Source organism: Acinonyx jubatus, chromosome B2, assembly GCF_027475565.1.
Source record: "Acinonyx jubatus isolate Ajub_Pintada_27869175 chromosome B2, VMU_Ajub_asm_v1.0, whole genome shotgun sequence".
NCBI lineage: Eukaryota > Metazoa > Chordata > Mammalia > Carnivora > Felidae > Acinonyx > Acinonyx jubatus.
The window spans coordinates 51,218,667-51,235,673 of record NC_069385.1 but is presented as its reverse complement, the minus strand read 5'-3'; the positions used below and the strand labels follow the sequence as shown (position 1 = coordinate 51,235,673).

The 17,007-nt window shown below is 43.3% G+C and overlaps 1 protein-coding gene and 1 long non-coding RNA gene across 2 annotated transcripts in view; one reads left to right on the top strand and one right to left on the bottom strand.

The window, feature by feature from the left end:
• The window catches only part of LOC113598725 (uncharacterized), a 60,994-nt gene extending 56,523 nt beyond the window's left edge, over positions 1–4,471 (bottom strand). Inside the window, exon 1 of the long non-coding RNA XR_003419428.2 lies at positions 4,270–4,471. This is a non-coding gene — a long non-coding RNA (uncharacterized LOC113598725). The remainder of the gene's footprint in view (positions 1–4,269) is intronic.
• A 77-nt stretch (positions 4,472–4,548) lies between these two features.
• On the top strand, positions 4,549–16,633 carry MFSD4B (major facilitator superfamily domain containing 4B). Its single transcript, XM_015065367.3, is given in 5 exon segments — positions 4,549–4,926; positions 6,535–6,703; positions 8,220–8,336; positions 9,536–10,743; positions 10,745–16,633. Coding segments are annotated over 5 exon segments (1,581 nt in total). The 5' UTR covers positions 4,549–4,875; the 3' UTR covers positions 10,781–16,633.
• The last annotated feature ends 374 nt before the right edge of the window (positions 16,634–17,007 follow it).

Sequence of the window (17,007 nt, the reverse complement as noted above, 5' to 3'; positions counted from 1 at the left end):
GGCTTTGGAAACCGAACTGAGAATGAAATCCTCACCCACAGAAGGTGATACAAAACCTGTAATATGAACTCAACCAGGTTGAAAGTCTGCTTAAACAAACATACATTCTCCAGAGGAGGATTTTAACAGGATCCAAGGGCAGCACCATGTTAACTCTCACAATGTCCACGATACGATAGAAAACAACCTGTGTAAAAATTAATGGAAGGAAACTTTGTTTAAAATGGAGTCAAGGACAGTCGGTTAAGTGTCCGACCTCGACTCAGGTCATGATCTCACGGTTGGTGAATTCGAGCCCTGCATTGGGCTCTGCACTGAGCGCTCAGCCTGGAGCCTGCTTCAGATTCTGAGTCTCCCTGTCTCTCTCTGCCCCTCCCCAGCTTGTGTTCTCACTCCCTCTCTCTCTCAATAATAAATACATAAAATAAAATAAAATAAAATAAAATAAAATAAAATAAAATAAAATAAAATAAAATAAAATAAAATAAAAAAATAGAGTCAAGAGGCCAGCAGGGGGAGCTCTTTCACCCCGCCACTCATCCTTAATTGCAGATCCAACAGCAGGAGACATACCTTGCTGCATAGTAAGTTGGGGACTACTTCTAAATACTACCTGACTATCCTAGCAAGAAGGAAGAGAGGTTTTCCTCCTCCTCTGGCAACAGCCCTGCCAATGACAGAATGTCACAAGCCAGCCAATGAAAATCCACCATACTGTGAATTCCCGGTTTACTCCAGTGGACATTTTGTTCATAATAATTCTCCCAACTCTCCTCTTTCCTCTATGAGTGTTCCTCCCCTTTGTTCTCTGGACTTGCCAATGGTTTTGTGGTAGCTTCCTGTTCCAGACTACAATTCTATGCTATTCACAAATAAGTCCTTTTTTTTTTTTTTTTTGCTGGTAAAATAACTGGCTGTTTTAGTTTTAAGGTTAACACCTGTCACACAAAGAACCAGGAAGCGGTGGCTGAATCCTTGGGGAAAAGACAATCACCATAACAACCCCAAGATAACACAGGTGTTGGAGTTTTCAGACAAAGACTCTAAAGCAGCTATTACATGTTGCAGGAGGTAAAGATAAACACACACGATACAAATGTAAAGACATTTTCAGCAGAGAAAGTATAAAAAAGAACTGAGTGGAAATTTTGAACTGAAAAGTACAGAATGTGAAAGAAACAAATTCACTAGATGGGTACAATATCAGGATGGAGATGATGGAAGAAAGCAACAGTGAACTTGAAGATAGATGAGTCAACAGAAATTATCTAAACTGAAGAGAAGGGGATAAAAAGCCTGGAAAAAAAAACAAACAAACAACACAGGAGCATCAGGGACCTATGCAACAACATCAAAAGGTCTAACGTACAAGTCATTCGAGTCCCAGAAAGACAGGTGAAGGAGGCTGAGAAAAAATCATGTGAAAAAGTAATGGCTAGAAACTTCCCAAATTTGGTAAAGGGCACATCTACAGATTCCAGAAATTTGGTGGACTCCAACACTTAAATTCAAAGACAATCAGGCCTAGATCTCTCAAAATCAAACTACTGAAAGACAGCGATAAAGAAAAAATCTTGAAAGCAGCCAGAGAAACATGAAACACTACATAAAGAGCAAAGATCAAATGACTGCAGAGCTCAGGGTAGCCGGAAGACACTGGAACAACACCTCTAGGTGTGGAAAGTAAAGTACAAGAATCAGAAGCCTATATCCAGTGAAAACATTTTCAGTAATGAAGGTGAAATACAGACATTCCTAGATGAAGGAAAACTTAAAAAGCTGCTGTCAGTAGACCTGCCCTAAAAAACGCTGAGGATGAAGGGGAAGGATACCCAGAAGGAAACGTGGATGTTTAGGAATGAAGGAGGAGCAGCAGCAAATCTAACTATCTAGGTTAATGTAAAAATCCTTATTTTTTTTATATTAAATTCTTTTTTTTTTCAACGTTTTATTTTTGGGACAGAGAGAGACAGAGCATGAACGGGGGAGGGGCAGAGAGAGAGGGAGACACAGAATCGGAAACAGGCTCCAGGCTCTGAGCCATCAGCCCAGAGCCTGACGCGGGGCTCGAACTCCCGGACTGCGAGATCGTGACCTGGCTGAAGTCGGACGCTTAACCGACTGTGCCCCCCCCCCCTTTTTTTTTTTTTTTAAGTAGGTTTCACACCCAGCGTGGAGCCCAATGCCGGGCTGCAAGTCACAGATTGAGAACTGAGCTGAGATCAGGAGTCAGACACTTAACCAACTGAGCCACCCAGGTGCCTCTCTCTTAAATTCTTTAAAATAAGTATGATTATTGAGAAGACAGGCAGGAATAAGGCAGATGCTCTTAGTTACAGGAGACTAAGGTGCTGTAACAAAAATTCAGTGATTTTAAAAAACAGGTTTTTTCTCTCATATCACAGAGGGAGGCATTGTCTCTGGCCTTTCTGCTCACATTCTATTGGCATCCTAACTACAAATTCAGCTGGGAGAAGTCGTGGAGCTGGGGGAGTCACACACTGGGTTATAGCTTCGTTACTTAGGAAGAAAAGGCAAATGGATTTTGATGCGTAGCTAGCAGCCTCTCCTGCAGCAGGTGAAAAAGGAAGGCATTTTGGACAAGAGGGGACAATATGATCAAAGGTATGGAAGAGAGAAAAAACATGTAAAGAGCTAATAGCAATTTTGATGTTGTTGGAATGTAAATAATGAGATAAAGCTAGAGAGGTGGGTTGCGGCAGAGGAAGATGGATTTTATTCTTGAGGAGTTGAAGGGTTTTATACCGCAGATTTTCATTTCACTGAACTACTCAGGGGTGAAAGATGGGAGAACATAAGACTAGCGGAGAGAAACCTAATTAGGAGCTTAGGGGGATAGTTCTGGTGAGAGGTGATCAAGTTTTAAAAGTAGGCTGTAATTGGGGCGCCTGGGTGGCTCAGTCCGTTGGGCGTCCGACTTCGGCTCAGGTCACGATCTCGCGGTCCGTGGGTTCGAGCCCCGCGTCGGGCTCTGGGCCGATGGCTCGGAGCCTGGAGCCTGCTTCCGATTCTGTGTCTCCCTCTCTCTCTGCCCCTCCCCCGTTCATGCTCTGTCTCTCTCTGTCTCAAAAATAAATAAAAACGTTAAAAAAAAATAATAAAAGTAGGCTGTGATCATAGCATAGTTTTAGAAATATCTGTGGAAATAAAACTGGCAGGACTTGGAGATAAACCGAGGAGAAAGAAGGAAGCAGCAAGGCAGGATCTCACGTTCCTTACAAAGATGGCCAGGCGGCTGGTGGTATCAGCATGGAGTATCCCAGAGCAGGAGCAGATTTCTTTAGGAAAAGGAGGAGTTCGGTTTCAGGTGATAAAGATAAAATACTGTGAAGCTTGAATTCCTACAGAATATATTAAATCTCAGTGAGTTGAAGCATGGAGCTCAAGACCAAACTCCTCTGGATGGCGTACAAGACCCTCGGTAATGTGCACCTAACCTACCTCTTTTATCATCCTCTATTCTCTTTAATACGCATACCTTTTGCTTCAACCACATCAAACTCTTCTCAGAGGCCTTCCCGGACTCTGCAATCTAAAACAGGTTCCCTTAAATCACAGCATCTGTACTTTGAGGTAAATTGGGAAGGGCTTAATGACCAAATGGATGGGGCTGGGGTTGGAAGGGAAATGATGAGGAGGCTCAGGTTTGTAGTCTGGGAGCCTAAGTGGGTAAAAGAAACCAGGTGCAAAAGAACATTTCCAATAGACAAAGAACAATATTTACGCGTTTTGAGGCTGTGGTCCGGTCAAAGGGCAAAAGGAATCAAAAAGCTGGAATCGGATAAAGACAAGGCCTTTCCTCCTCCGGCGGCATACCTTTTACTCAGGGATCCTGAAAACCCACGTCCTGCTCCGCTTTCTTACAACAACGGTATTCTTCGCAGGGATTGAAGCCAGAGTGTGCTTGAAACCTCGGCTTTGGGTCCAGATTTCTCTTGAGCCATTGTTACACTGTGTATGTACAGCCCCTTATTCGCTGACTGACCTTGGGCAAGTTTCTACTTATTCTCTATGACTTAATTCTCCTCTGTGTAAAACGAGGGTAACATGGAATTTGGAGGGTTGTTATGAGCGTTAATTGAGATGATACCCGTGAACGCTTCCATGAGGTTCAACAAATGCTGTGGAGTGACAGATGGACGACATAGTTCAAAGGCACGAGGGCAGCAATTCTAGGGAGCTAAGACACAGACCTCCGGGCTTCCTTTGCCCAGCGAGGAGACCCAGGGAGCGGTCGCAAAGCCATACCTTGCAAACCTCGGTCCGCATTTCCTCGGGACAGTGTGGCCGCGTCTTTCCTCACGATCGATCGGGTCCCAGGCTGCAGCTTCAGCTCACTCCGCCACGCGGCGCCCGCTCGCGGGGCCTCTGTGGGCTCAGCTGTGTGTGATGCCCGAGCCCTAGGGCGAAGTCCGGTCTCCCAGGCAACCACATAAACTTCCGGTTTGAGGCAGGCTGGGGTTGGCTAGAGGCCACATTTCCGCCACGTGACCCCCCCCCCCCCCCCCCCAGGCACCTTGAGGGCTGAAGGGCGCGCGTCGTGGGCCTGCAACCTCCGGCTAGTTCCGAAGTTGGACTTCCCGGCCCTGAAGGGGGCCAGGAAGGTGGGGAGGTGGCGCCAGCGGGGACGGCCGGGCCTGGAGGGGCGGGGCCTGGCTCAGCTCCCAGTTCCCGAGGCTCGGCTGAGAAGCCGGGCGGCAGCAGGACTGCTTCTCCCGAGCCGCCGAGCTGGAGCTGGAGCTGGAACTCCGCGGGGCCGGGGCCCCGGGTGCCGGGCAGCGGCTCCTCCAGGCCGAGGCCGCGGCGGAGAATGAGGCGGTGGCGGGTTCCCGGCGGAGCAGCCGGGCGGGAAGCATGCTGCGCTGGTTCATCACCGTGATCCTGTGTGCCGCCTTCCTGGGTCTGGTGAGAGCCGGGGGCTGGAATCCTCCCAGGCCGGGGGCGTGAGCAGGCGTCCTGCAGAGAACGCGGTCTTCCGAGTTCGAGTCTCGCCTCTGCCTCTTGCAAACTGTGCGACCTTGGGCGCATTCATCTGCCCCCAGACTTAGTTTCCTAATCCGAAAAATGGGCACAGTTCTAATCTTGGAGGGTTATTGTCAAGTGATTTTCCTAATATATTTTCCAGCTCCAGCCAACCGTCCTCCCTCTCCTACGTGGGGTGGGGAGCTGCAAGGGGTTTTGCCGGGTTTATAGCCCCTGCCCCTCGCGCCCACGCAGACCCCATAATATTACACAAAGCTGCTTTTCTGGGATTTCTTCTTCCTCGTCTGACAAAATATAGCCACCTCCTTATTTTTGCAGATGGGGAAATAGACCCAGAGAGGGAAAATGCCTTTTCCAGACCACACAGCTGGCTTTAAGTGGTGGAGCCAGGAATAATATGTCTCTTATTCTGCCCACAATCTTATGTAAAACAAACCCGTAGATCCTTCGGTGTTTTTCTTAGAGTAAACTGCAAGGCCAAAAGCGCCTTTTGACCAACCCCTTGACCTTCCAGCCATTACCTTATTTCTGGACCTCTCCGTCTCGTCACTTGTCTGGAATATTGGGATCTTGGGGATTTGGTAGGGTGAGTTCTCTGAGGAGAGTCGCTTCTGGTCCTTTAGCATCTTTCTCTGGAGTCACAACGGATTCTTAGAATGTGTCGATGTGGAAAAAGGAAAAATCATTGCGGACGCTTGGGGAGTCCTCACCTTGCGCCAGGTCCTGTTTTAAGTGTTTGGCAGGCGGGAAGTAATTTGATTGGAGATGAAGCTCAGCCTTCCCTCCATATACCAGGTGCTCACTCTGCCCTTAGTCTGGGACTGCTCTGGCTGGGGCAAGAGGCACACCCAAGTTTTAGAGCAGAGCAGTCCAATTAGAATCAATTAATCTTGAAGCCTAGACCGATAGAAACATTTTTTTATGTGTCCAGCAACTATCGTCTGATGGCTTGGGGTTTTCTTTGAAGAAAAATGTAGACTCAGAAACATTTAAATTGCTTATCTCCTGCGGATGTTGTATGTGTCAGAGGAAGGACCCCCAAGTGCATCCAGAAATATTGCTCTGTTTTAACCACATCAAAAAAACAGGAACAATATTACAATATTTTAATAAATTAAATTTTTTAACCTCTAAGTTCCTATTATTTGTATATAATCTAGTATATTGAAATGCCAAGACAAAAATTATTTTAATGTTACATTTTACCGTTGGTACAACAGAGTCTTCTGTGGTATTGTTCGAAAAGGAAACAAAACTGCAGCAAAGAGCCAAAAAAATTAAATATATATTTTTTTAACTTGAGAGTTCTCAAAACTAGAAAACCAGTAGGATTTGACACACCAGATACAGGGAGCCTGAAGCTCCAGTATACTAGTACTGTCGTCCTGAAATTTTCCTAGCTGTAAGACTTAAAATATTCCCCTACGTTACATTGAAATCCCCTCCTGTCTTTTTAATAGGGAAGAAAGCTACCACGTAGACATTATTTTAATGGCTGCAAGTAAGAGATTTCGTCTTTTTAAATTTTAGGGAATGAGTGTTGCTATACTGGGACCCACATTTCAAGATCTGGCAACAAATGTGAACCGCAACATTAGCAGTCTTTCTCTGATTTTTGTGGGCCGTGCCTTTGGCTATTTGAGTGGCTCTGTGATTGGCGGAGTTCTTCTTGACGCCATGAATCATTTTCTACTCTTGGGTAAGTACAACACCAATTGTAGCTCTTTGCAACTTTTGTGGAATTCACAGTTTGTTTTAAAACATGAAATATACTAGCTTGCAGAGTGGTTGACGACTCAAATGGGTAGTATACAGGCATGCCTGTTTTCATCTTTGCAGTTATAGGGAATCTGTGCTGGGCCTGCTCTGGAAATTTAGATTAGCCTCAAGGTGTGCTACCCGTCCTTCACCTTCCTGACCATCACTGTAATTTAGGCACCACCCCTGGATCCGCCAGCCAACATACCAGTTGTCCAAAGATCTTGGCTTGTCAGGGCTTAGGGCAGATCTCCTAGGGCCACCATAGGTCAGAATGAATTCCTTGACCCTGCCCAGGCTAGACCCTGGACTGAGCATGAAGGTGGGAGGGAACGGTGGGTGAAATGACACAGGCTAAATTTTTGTCCCTGCCGCCCCATGTTAATGGTGACTCCAGACCTCTCTACGCCACCCTCAGAATAGATGGCAAAGCTTTTAACTTACTCTTTTTGAATAAATAGATATGTTTGAAGTTTATTTTTTGAGAGAGAAAGAGCACGAGTGGGGGAAGGGCAGAGGGACAGGGGGACAGGATCTCAAGCAGGCTCTGCACTGTCAGCACAGAGCCAGTGCAGGGCTCGAACCCACAAACTGTGAGATCATGACCTGAGCCAAAATCAAGAGTCAGATGCTTATCTGACTGAGCCATCCAGGCGCCCCTGAATAAATAGATATGTTTAAAGAAAATCTGGATTGGGGCACCTTGGTGGCTTAGTCAGTTGGGCATCCAACTTTAGCTCAGGTCATGATCTCATGGTTTGTGGGTTTGAGCCCCGCGTTGGGCTCTGTGCTGACAGCTCAGAGCCTGGAGCTTGCTTCAGATTCTGTGTGTGTGTGTGTGTGTGTGTGTGTGTGTGTGTGTGTGTGTGTCTCTCTCTGCCCCTCCCCTGCTTGTGTTCTCTCTCTCTCTCTCTCTTTCAAAAATAAATAAAGTTAAATTAAAAAATTTGGATTAATGTGATGAAACTGCTTTGGAAGTAAGGAGAATAATTTACTGTTATTGATGAATAAATGAATAACCACTCAGGTTTCCAAAGTGGGTTGAGAACACATATCTGTGTGGTATTTCCCTCCCTATTCCCTACCTAATTATTTAATACACTTCTACAACAAACTGTACTAATTGCATCTTATTTTTCTCTTTTTAATTTCTTACCTCCTATCTAAAAATCCCTCTAGGTTCTTTTGAGCTGTCTGTTTTGCTATAAAACTTTGCCTTATGGTATCTAATTTGATTATTAGCATTGCTAGAAATGAACTGTTAGGACAACTTAGATTTTATGGTCCATAAAGATTATGGAAGCTTGTAAAGGAAATAACCATTTGTAGATGCTGAACCTCTCATCCACTTGCTATTACTTAATGGTAATTTCACCTACTTCTATTTATAGTTTTTATGATGTTGACTTGATTCGCGAATATTGTTTTTGATAGCTGACTTTTACCTTTCTTCTCAGGGGTGTCAATGTTGGCCACGACAGTTGGTCTCTATCTTGTTCCATTCTGTAAGACAGCGGGATTACTGATTGTCATGATGTCCATCTTTGGTGTTTCAATTGGCATTCTGGATACAGGTCAGTGAGCCCTTCAGTGTCCCCTCTGGGAGTGGGGACTTCCTATTAGAAAAAGTAGAATGGATGACATCAAATGGCTATTTGCAGTGTAAAATGACACCAGCCTACTGAATTGCTCCTGGGGTCACCCAGTCAGAACCACCCTTTTGGCAACTACTCTTCTTGCCAAGTCGGGTACCTGTTTTTGAGCAGCCAACCATGGAGTGAATTTAAAGAACTTTGTTCAGTGAGGGATTATTGCTTTATGGTATCCAAACAGGAAAGGGTCTGCCACGTGGGTAACTATGGTGCAGGTGAAGGGGCTTTCATTTTGGGATAGAACTTGATCAGTGTAGTATGGGAGGAATTGATGGGTTACTAGGTTGAACCAGCTGGCTGAGGAATCCTAGAAGCGGCTATCCAGTTTTAAAAAGCACTCTGCCTTTCTGAGCAACCTGTGCTCTGTATTATTTTCCTGCTCTTTTGTTTACTCTCAAAACCTCCTGCCTTCTTGCAGGAGATCCTCTCCATGGGTCTTGGTATCTTTTAAAAACCTACTAAATAATATGCTTGGCATTTTTGTCCACCCCTAAAAGCAACTCTTATCCCTTGCTCTACTGTTACTTAATAGATCGGGGATGTTTTGTACTTTAGGCTTCGTGTGGTTTAAAAAAAAAAAAAACAACAGAAAACCCAAGACTTGATGCTTCTTGCCTTTCACCTTGTAGAGGAGGTATCCTTGTTACCTGTCATGGGCACAGCAGAACTCTATAGTGTTCAGGTTTCTGAACACGTGTTTTGCATCTGTTATATACATGAATCATTTCCCTCAACTGGCTGCTTGGTAATTTGACCAGTATCTGGTGATCACATATACTTAAAATGTTTATAAGTAAATATCCACCCTCGCCCTGCCATCCTGGTATTAGAACTGTGTTATAAAAAGCCTTGGGCTAATGTCCCTAGCTCTAGGAGGGAGTGGTTTACTAGCTTGAGGAATCCATTTGTGAGTATGTGATGTTACACTGCTTCCAGTTCTCTGGTGGTGGGAGGTTAGAGTGCCTTAATCACAGAATTGAGCGGGTTGTAACATCTGATCATTTAGAATGTTATATAATCCTAGTGCCACATAAAGTAGGCTCTTCCTCTTTCTGATAGTAATGAACGGGTTTTTGCCAAGTTTCTGTGATTAAATCATTTTCCTCATCTTTCATTGGTAGGTGGTAACGTCCTAATCTTGGCCATATGGGGGGACAGAGGAGCCCCACATATGCAGGCCTTACACTTCAGTTTTGCCTTGGGTGCCTTCTTGGCTCCACTACTGGCTAAACTGGCATTGGGCACGACGGGGTCTGCTGACAACCACACAGAAGCTGACTCTCACAGTTCTCTCAACCAGTCGTCTGAAGCTGACTCAGAATCTCTACTTGGAGTACCTGACAATCTGAATTTACTGTGGGCTTACGCTGTTATCGGCACCTACATTTTTGTAGTTTCTGTCTTTTTTTTGGCTCTGTTTTTGAAGAAAAGCTCAAGGCAGGAAAAAACCAAAGCATCAGCTCAGAGGTCTCGGAGAGCAAAATATCACAACGCCCTTCTGTGTCTGCTTTTTCTGTTCTTCTTTTTTTATGTGGGGGCCGAGGTAACCTATGGCTCTTACGTTTTCTCGTTCGCGACCACCCACGCCGGCATGAAGGAGAGTGAAGCAGCTGGGTTGAACTCCATCTTCTGGGGGACCTTTGCGGCCTGCAGGGGCCTGGCAATCTTCTTTGCTACGTGTTTACAACCTGGAACCATGATTGTGTTAAGCAACATTGGCAGCCTGGGGTCATCTTTACTGCTGGTGCTTTTCGACAAGAGCCCAGTTTGTCTCTGGATAGCAACATCGGTGTATGGGGCCTCGATGGCAACCACGTTTCCCAGCGGTGTTTCTTGGATTGAGCAATACACCACTATCCATGGGAAATCCGCAGCTTTTTTTGTAGTTGGTGCTGCCCTGGGAGAAATGGCTATTCCTGCGGTAATTGGAATTCTTCAAGGAGAATACCCTGATTTGCCCGTAGTTTTGTATACCTCTTTGGGGGCATCGATAGCCACTGCTGTTTTATTTCCTGTGCTCTATAAACTCGCCACCTCACCTCTCGATCCACAGCGGAAAGAACACAGAAAAAGCGAGGACCAGAAAGCTTTGCTTTCTAGTTCTGAGCTAAATGACTACGAGGAAGACAATGAAGAAGAAGATGCAGAAAAGTGGAACGAAATGGATTTTGAAGTGATTGAAATGAATGATACAATGAGGAATTCCGTAATAGAGACATCTAGAAATATTCTGACAGAGCCCTTAGCTGAAGTCTCCAGTCACTCCCACTCCAGTGCGGTGGTGTTGGAGTCCTCTCCAGTTAATACTGGCAAGTCCCCTGTGAATCACCTTGCAAGAAACCAGGCTAAAAGGGACTAACACCTAGAGAAGTTGGATTATTTACTGACCTCCTTGAATAGTCTCCAGTTCTAAAGAAGCCAGTCAGAGCAGAGCCTTAACGGATTTTCAACATGCTTTGGGGAATCAAAATTTCTAGCTCAGAGTACGTTTAGCAAATGCTAAAAAAGTTTTGGGAGGTTCTGTAATTCCCAGACTTTTCCATAAAGAACAAATGGTCTCATACAGCAGGATCTTGTTGTGAGGCTAGTGTTTGGCACGTGGCTGAGTCAGTAATGTTTTATGGTCTCCATCCCTCAGAGCGTGCAAAGAAGGTGTTTGTTGTTGAGAGGTTGGGTGCCATTCTAAATAGCGTGTGAAACCGTCTAGCAGTTGAATCGATGAGCCGAACAAATGATCAGTCATCAGTATTCTGCCAGGGAAGTTGACGAGTGTCGTTTCATAAAAGAGCAACTTTGCAAGTGGACAGGGAGTTTTTTCATTGCTTTGCCCTGTCTGTAGTAGCACACCAGAAAACGCTAATCCTCATTTGATTTCTGATTTCTGATTTCTATGAAGAGAACACAGAACGGGACCCCGAGAGACCTGGCTTCAAACCTTGACTGCTGCTTCCTACTTATCTGGTCCTGCACTCAGTCACTTAACTTACGCCGGCCTCATTTATCTTCTCTCCTGACCTGTGATTCCAAAAGTGAAACTGAGGTGGTTTTCAAACTAGGAATCCATAAGTTTTTTTATTTAAAGTATATGCAAGGGGAAAAAAAAAAAAAAGTTTGTGCAAGATGTCTGTTAGAAATTAATATAAGTGCCATCCATTCTTCCTTTCAAATGAGAAATGAAGCAAAGTTGATAGTTTTAAGCATAGTACCAATTGTGAATACGTGTCAGTTTAAGAGACTCCATGTTTAATAATGATTCGCAAAACACATTTTTAGTATTTCATCCATTCTAAGAATGCACCTTCTTTTCACATTTATTTTCACATTTTTAACATCTCTGAGATCAGATTTTGTCTTACAGTCAGTAGTCTCTTAACACTGACAAAATTTAACTGATGGTTGTCCATGTACATATACGAAGTAATGTTGCATGTTACAATCAGTGTCTTAAACAGTAATCCATTCAGTTATGGAGATTTTACTATTTTTACAGATATTTTAAAGAGAAAAGTTATTTTTATATGCTGACTTTCTTGATGTTCAAGCAGGATTTGGAGGCGTGATGTTCCGACTTGAAAAGCTGTTTCTTCAGAGTTACTATGTTAGTACAGCTGTGGACAGTGTCTACCTTAGCAACAGGCTCTGGGTCTGAGCCTTGCATTTCCAGGACTCGCATTTCCAGTGTCTACCTGAGCCTTGCATTTCCAGGACTCGCTCCTCGTTGAATCTGGCTGGTAATCACATTGTTAACACTGTAAACTAGGCTGCTAGTTTAATTTACAAAGAGGCACAGTCTTTTCCAGTGTTGGGAATATTTGTGTCACCCATCTAGGGCTCTTCCTTTCTGAGTTTGAAACATCTGGGAAACCAAAATAATGAGTAGAAAGTGGCTTGATAGCTTAGGGGTCCAGGGACCACAAAGGGTACTTCATAGGAGCGTGGCAAATGACTAGCACTGATGATAGTTTTTGTTAGTTTTATGGTGAATAACAGTTAATTTCTACTTGATTGCGGTATGTTTGCTTTCTCTTATCTCATTTCTATAATTTTGCCTTTGTTTTTTCCTAAGCGAAATACGGTCTCTTTCTTAACCACTGCCCACTCACCTTCTCTACCTGCTGCGATAATCGTTTATGTTAATAATCTAGCACTTTTGGAGAAGGCTGGTGGAGAAATGTACAGTAAAACGCCTATTCTTGCTCTTTTTATATTGTACTTCTAGCTGGAACTTGGAGACCACCACTGCTGCATTTAGTGCGTTTTCTCAGGTTGGTGGAATTTAGGCAGTTGCTACTGTTTGGCAGCCGGGAGGCTTGCTGGAACAGGGATTCTGTCTGCAGCATCTACGTTTAAGGGGTAGAAGATGCAGCTCGGGGAGAGAAGGATGATAATAAGAACATGGCAGCAAATTTGGAAATCCAAACTGGAAAATCCACTAGAGTTCCACAAACCAAAATGTGAATGGCCATGTGAGATTATAGGCATTGTGAAAGTTTGATGATGTATTTCCATATTGGAAGGATAAGACTTAGTACAATTCCAAGAATTAGCATTCATCCTAAGCAGTTCTTAGGTAAGTGTCTGTTGATCTGTGAGTAACCAAGAGTGAAGCTCTCTCTTGCTGAAGAGCAGATTTAGCAGTTTGGACATTTATTATCTCACAGTTTCTTGGGTCAGGAATTTGGGCATGACTTCCCCGGATCCTCTGCTCAGGGTCTTGTGGGGCTGCGGTCAAGTCGTTGGGTAGGGCTGTGCTCCTTTCTGGAGCATCGGGTTCTCTTCCAGGGCCATGTGTGCGATGGTTGACAATCCTCAGTTCCTTGCTGTGGTAGGCTGAGGTCCCTGTTGTTTTGCTGTCAGCCAGCACCGGTACCAATTCCCAGAACCTCCCACGGGTTTTTTGGGGTTTTTTTTTTTTTTGCCAAGCAGGCCTCTGTAGATCCTCTCACAACATGGCAGCCTATTTCTTCAAAGCCAGCAGGAGAATCTCTCACCTGAGTCCACTCTGCTGGAATCTTCTATAACATAATCACAGGAGTGACCTCCCGTCACCTTTTCCATCTGCGCTTGGCGGGAAGCAAGTCATAAATGCTACCCAAACTCCAGGGGAGAGGCTAATACAGAGATGTGACTCATAGGGGGTCGACTTAGAGTGTGTTTGCTACGCTCTGGTACCTATAGAACCAAGGTTTAAGAGAACTAAAAAGTTTGAGCTGGGGAAAAGAAACCTTCAGAAGTCATTGAAAGTGATATAGGTACCAAACCGAGTGAACTAATGTGGGGATGGAAGGCTCCCCATAGGCCAGACCAACAAACCTGATAGGGGAGAATCTCTTTGTTTGTGGGGTACTGGATAGGCTAACTCCGAGTTACGCCTTTTTTTCCCTTGACATTTTATGTCCTTTACCACTATGCTTTTAGCCTGTTCAAATGCAGCTTACTATGAGGGAAATAGGTAAATTTCAGTTTAATTGTATTTTCATAGTAAAGTCCAAGAAGACGTTGAGAGCATTTTTCAATTACTCTTCTTTTTTAAAGAAAAATTATTTTTAAAAATCAGTTTTTATAAATTTTTTTAATATTTATTTATTTTTGAGAGACACAGACAGAATGTGAATGGGTTAGGGGCAGAGAGAGAGGGAGACACAGAATCCGAAGCAGGCTCCAGGCTCCGAGCTGTCAGCACAGAGCCCAACACGGGGCTCGAACTCACTAGCGTGAGATCATGACCTGAGCTGAAGTCAGACGCTCAACTGACTGAGCCACCCAGGTGCCCCTAAAAATCAGTTTTTATTATATAAAAGTAATGAGGGTCAAGTATTAGTAATTTATACAAAGAAAGGTCATGCTGGAAGATTAGGGAAGTACATAAAAATGTAAGGGACAAGTGTAAGTAATTTATATAGTTTTTATTTAATTTATTTTTTAAAAGTAATCTCTGTGCCCAACGTGGGGCTGGGACTTAGGACTCTGCGATCAAGAGTCTTATGCTCTACTGACTGCACCAGCCAGGCCTGTATAAGTAATTTATAATTTTAAACACCTAAAAAAAGTTCTTAATTTCTCATCAATGTAATTTCCTGGGTAAAGAGGTAAAAAGAGAATTTCCTCCTACCAGATAAAGTTTCAGAAACAACTTGAATTTTGTGTCCAGAGTACATTGACACTATAGTTGATGGACTGGTTGTTAGTTTGAAGACTTGTAATTTATATATATATAAAATAAATAAATAAAACCATAGCAACATATCACTCAGTCTTGCCACTTAAAAGTTATCACTAAAATTGAGCTTGAAGTACTTAATGGAAGAACATCTGTTCTTCTGGGATACCTTGTGTCTGTGTGTGTTAAGGGCCAGTTGTTTTGTTTACAGTGCTGTGAATGTGTGTGTGTTTGCATATGTGAACTCACAGATATCATGTGGGTTTGATATTTTCCTATACTCGGGGGGTGCAGTGGGGGTAGAGGTGGCAGAGAAGGGATACAAAAAAGCTTGAGGTATGATTCCAAGTTTGTTAGAGATGTTCCTTTTTTTTTTTTTTTTTTTTTTTTTTTGGAGAGCATGAAGGGGAGAGAATCTTAAGCAGGCTCCATGCTAGGCACAGAGCCTGATCCCACAACCCTGGGATCGTGACCTGAGCCAAAATCAAGAGTCAGACACTTAACTGGCTGAGCCACCCAGGTGCCCAGAAACGTTCCTTTTTTTAACTGAAATTTTTATCGTGATTATTACAGATTTTCATGCAGTTGTACGTAGTGGCTCTTTGTTTTTTGTTTTCAAATTTCCCGAGTGAAGGATCCTTTTCTCAGTCTGCAAGGGTAGAGCACTAGACTAGCGCTTCTCAAACTGTAATGTGCATTTGAGTTGCTTGTTAAAATGCAGATTCGAATTCAGTACTGCCTGAGATAGGGGCTGAGAGTCTACGTTTCTAACCAACTCTTAGGAGATAGGGAGCTATTGGCCTGGGGACCGACCACTTTGGGTTGCAAGATTCACTTTTTGGGAATGTCAAATTCTTTACTGCGTTGGGGAATTCAGTTTGTTTTTGTTTTAGCTTCTCTAAATCTGACCTTAAATCTGTAGGAGTCTATAGTCCCCATGTACTCCCTCCTCTTTCTTACACACACACACTCTAGGACTCTGTTCTGAATTCTCTCCAGTCCTCTCCGTTTACTGTATTCGCTGTTGAATATTTATTCCTTATGTCTGTTGAATGCCTCCTATTTGGCAGTCTCTGGGGGAGATGCCATGTGTACATGGGTGAGATCAGGAGGTTCCTCCCTCCGTGGAACTTAGCCTCTAAGGCAGTACTGTCCAGTAGAGTTTTCCATAATGATGGGAACGTTTTACATCTGTGCTGCCCAGTAGCCACTGGCTACATTTGGTGAATTGAGCCCTTGAAATATGGCACGTAAGACATAGAAAGTGAATTTTTAATTTAAATATCTACATTAGCTGGTGGCTTCCATATTTGATAACGCAGGTATAGTGGGAGAAACAAGTGGGAGAAACATCACACAAGATGTTTCCAGGAAGATTTTATTTTCTGTTATATTAGAAATTAACAACTATTTGGGGTCAGAAAAGTTGTCATAGATACCTTCTCAAACGGCATAATGTAAATTATCATGGCACTTAAGAAAGGCCTGGTTTTAATGGGTTACAGTGGTAGACAGTGGTGTTCAGTGATCTAAAAGAGGTTTATCTTATCATGTGTGTTAAGGAAGCAAACCGAGGCTGGGTCATGTTGGTGGCCAGGAGGATTTAAGCTCCTCCCACTGAATGCATTTGAGCTAAGTTGAACTTGACTTAGATTTTTATTTAGCTATAAATAGTTTCATATTTAATAAGTTCTAAAGTTTCATAACATTGAATTTTGGCAGAGATAATTTTTCTATATATTCCAGCATTTTTTGGGTAATTGTCTTAACTATGTGTTCTCATGTCCTCGATTTGCCTTGTTTATTTCTTTTAATTCTTGCAGAGAAGATCCCTTAGTTTCTTACACTGTGGCTGTTAATTCTCATATATTGTCTTTTGGCTTGTATTTTTAATTGCAGAATGCCTTTCATGTCTGGTCTCTAAGTTTATGGCAAATTGCCTTTGATGTGTTTATATATATTAATAAAAAACGTTGAAGTTATCAGATGACATGAGTGACTTAAGACATTTTAGCCTCTGAACAATTTGTTGAGATTATAGGGTGCTTTTTAAAAGAGTTATTTATTTTTAGTTAAGTACGTTCACATTATTGTGCAACCATCACTGCCATCATTCACAAAACTGAAACTCTGTAACCCATTAAATGCTCTAACTCCCTATTCCACCCTCCTCCCAGCCCTGAAAACGATCATTCTATTTTCTATCTCTACAAATTTCACTACTCTACACACCTCATATATGCATCACACAGTATTTGTCTCTAAGTACCTCATATAAATGGCATCATACAGTATTTGTCCTTTTATGGCTTGCTTATTTCACTTAGCATAATGTCTTCAGGTTTCATCCATGTTGTAGCATGTGTGAGAATTTCCTTTGTAAGGCTAAGGGATAGTCTTTTGAGTGCACATTTTGTTTATCCATGTATCTAT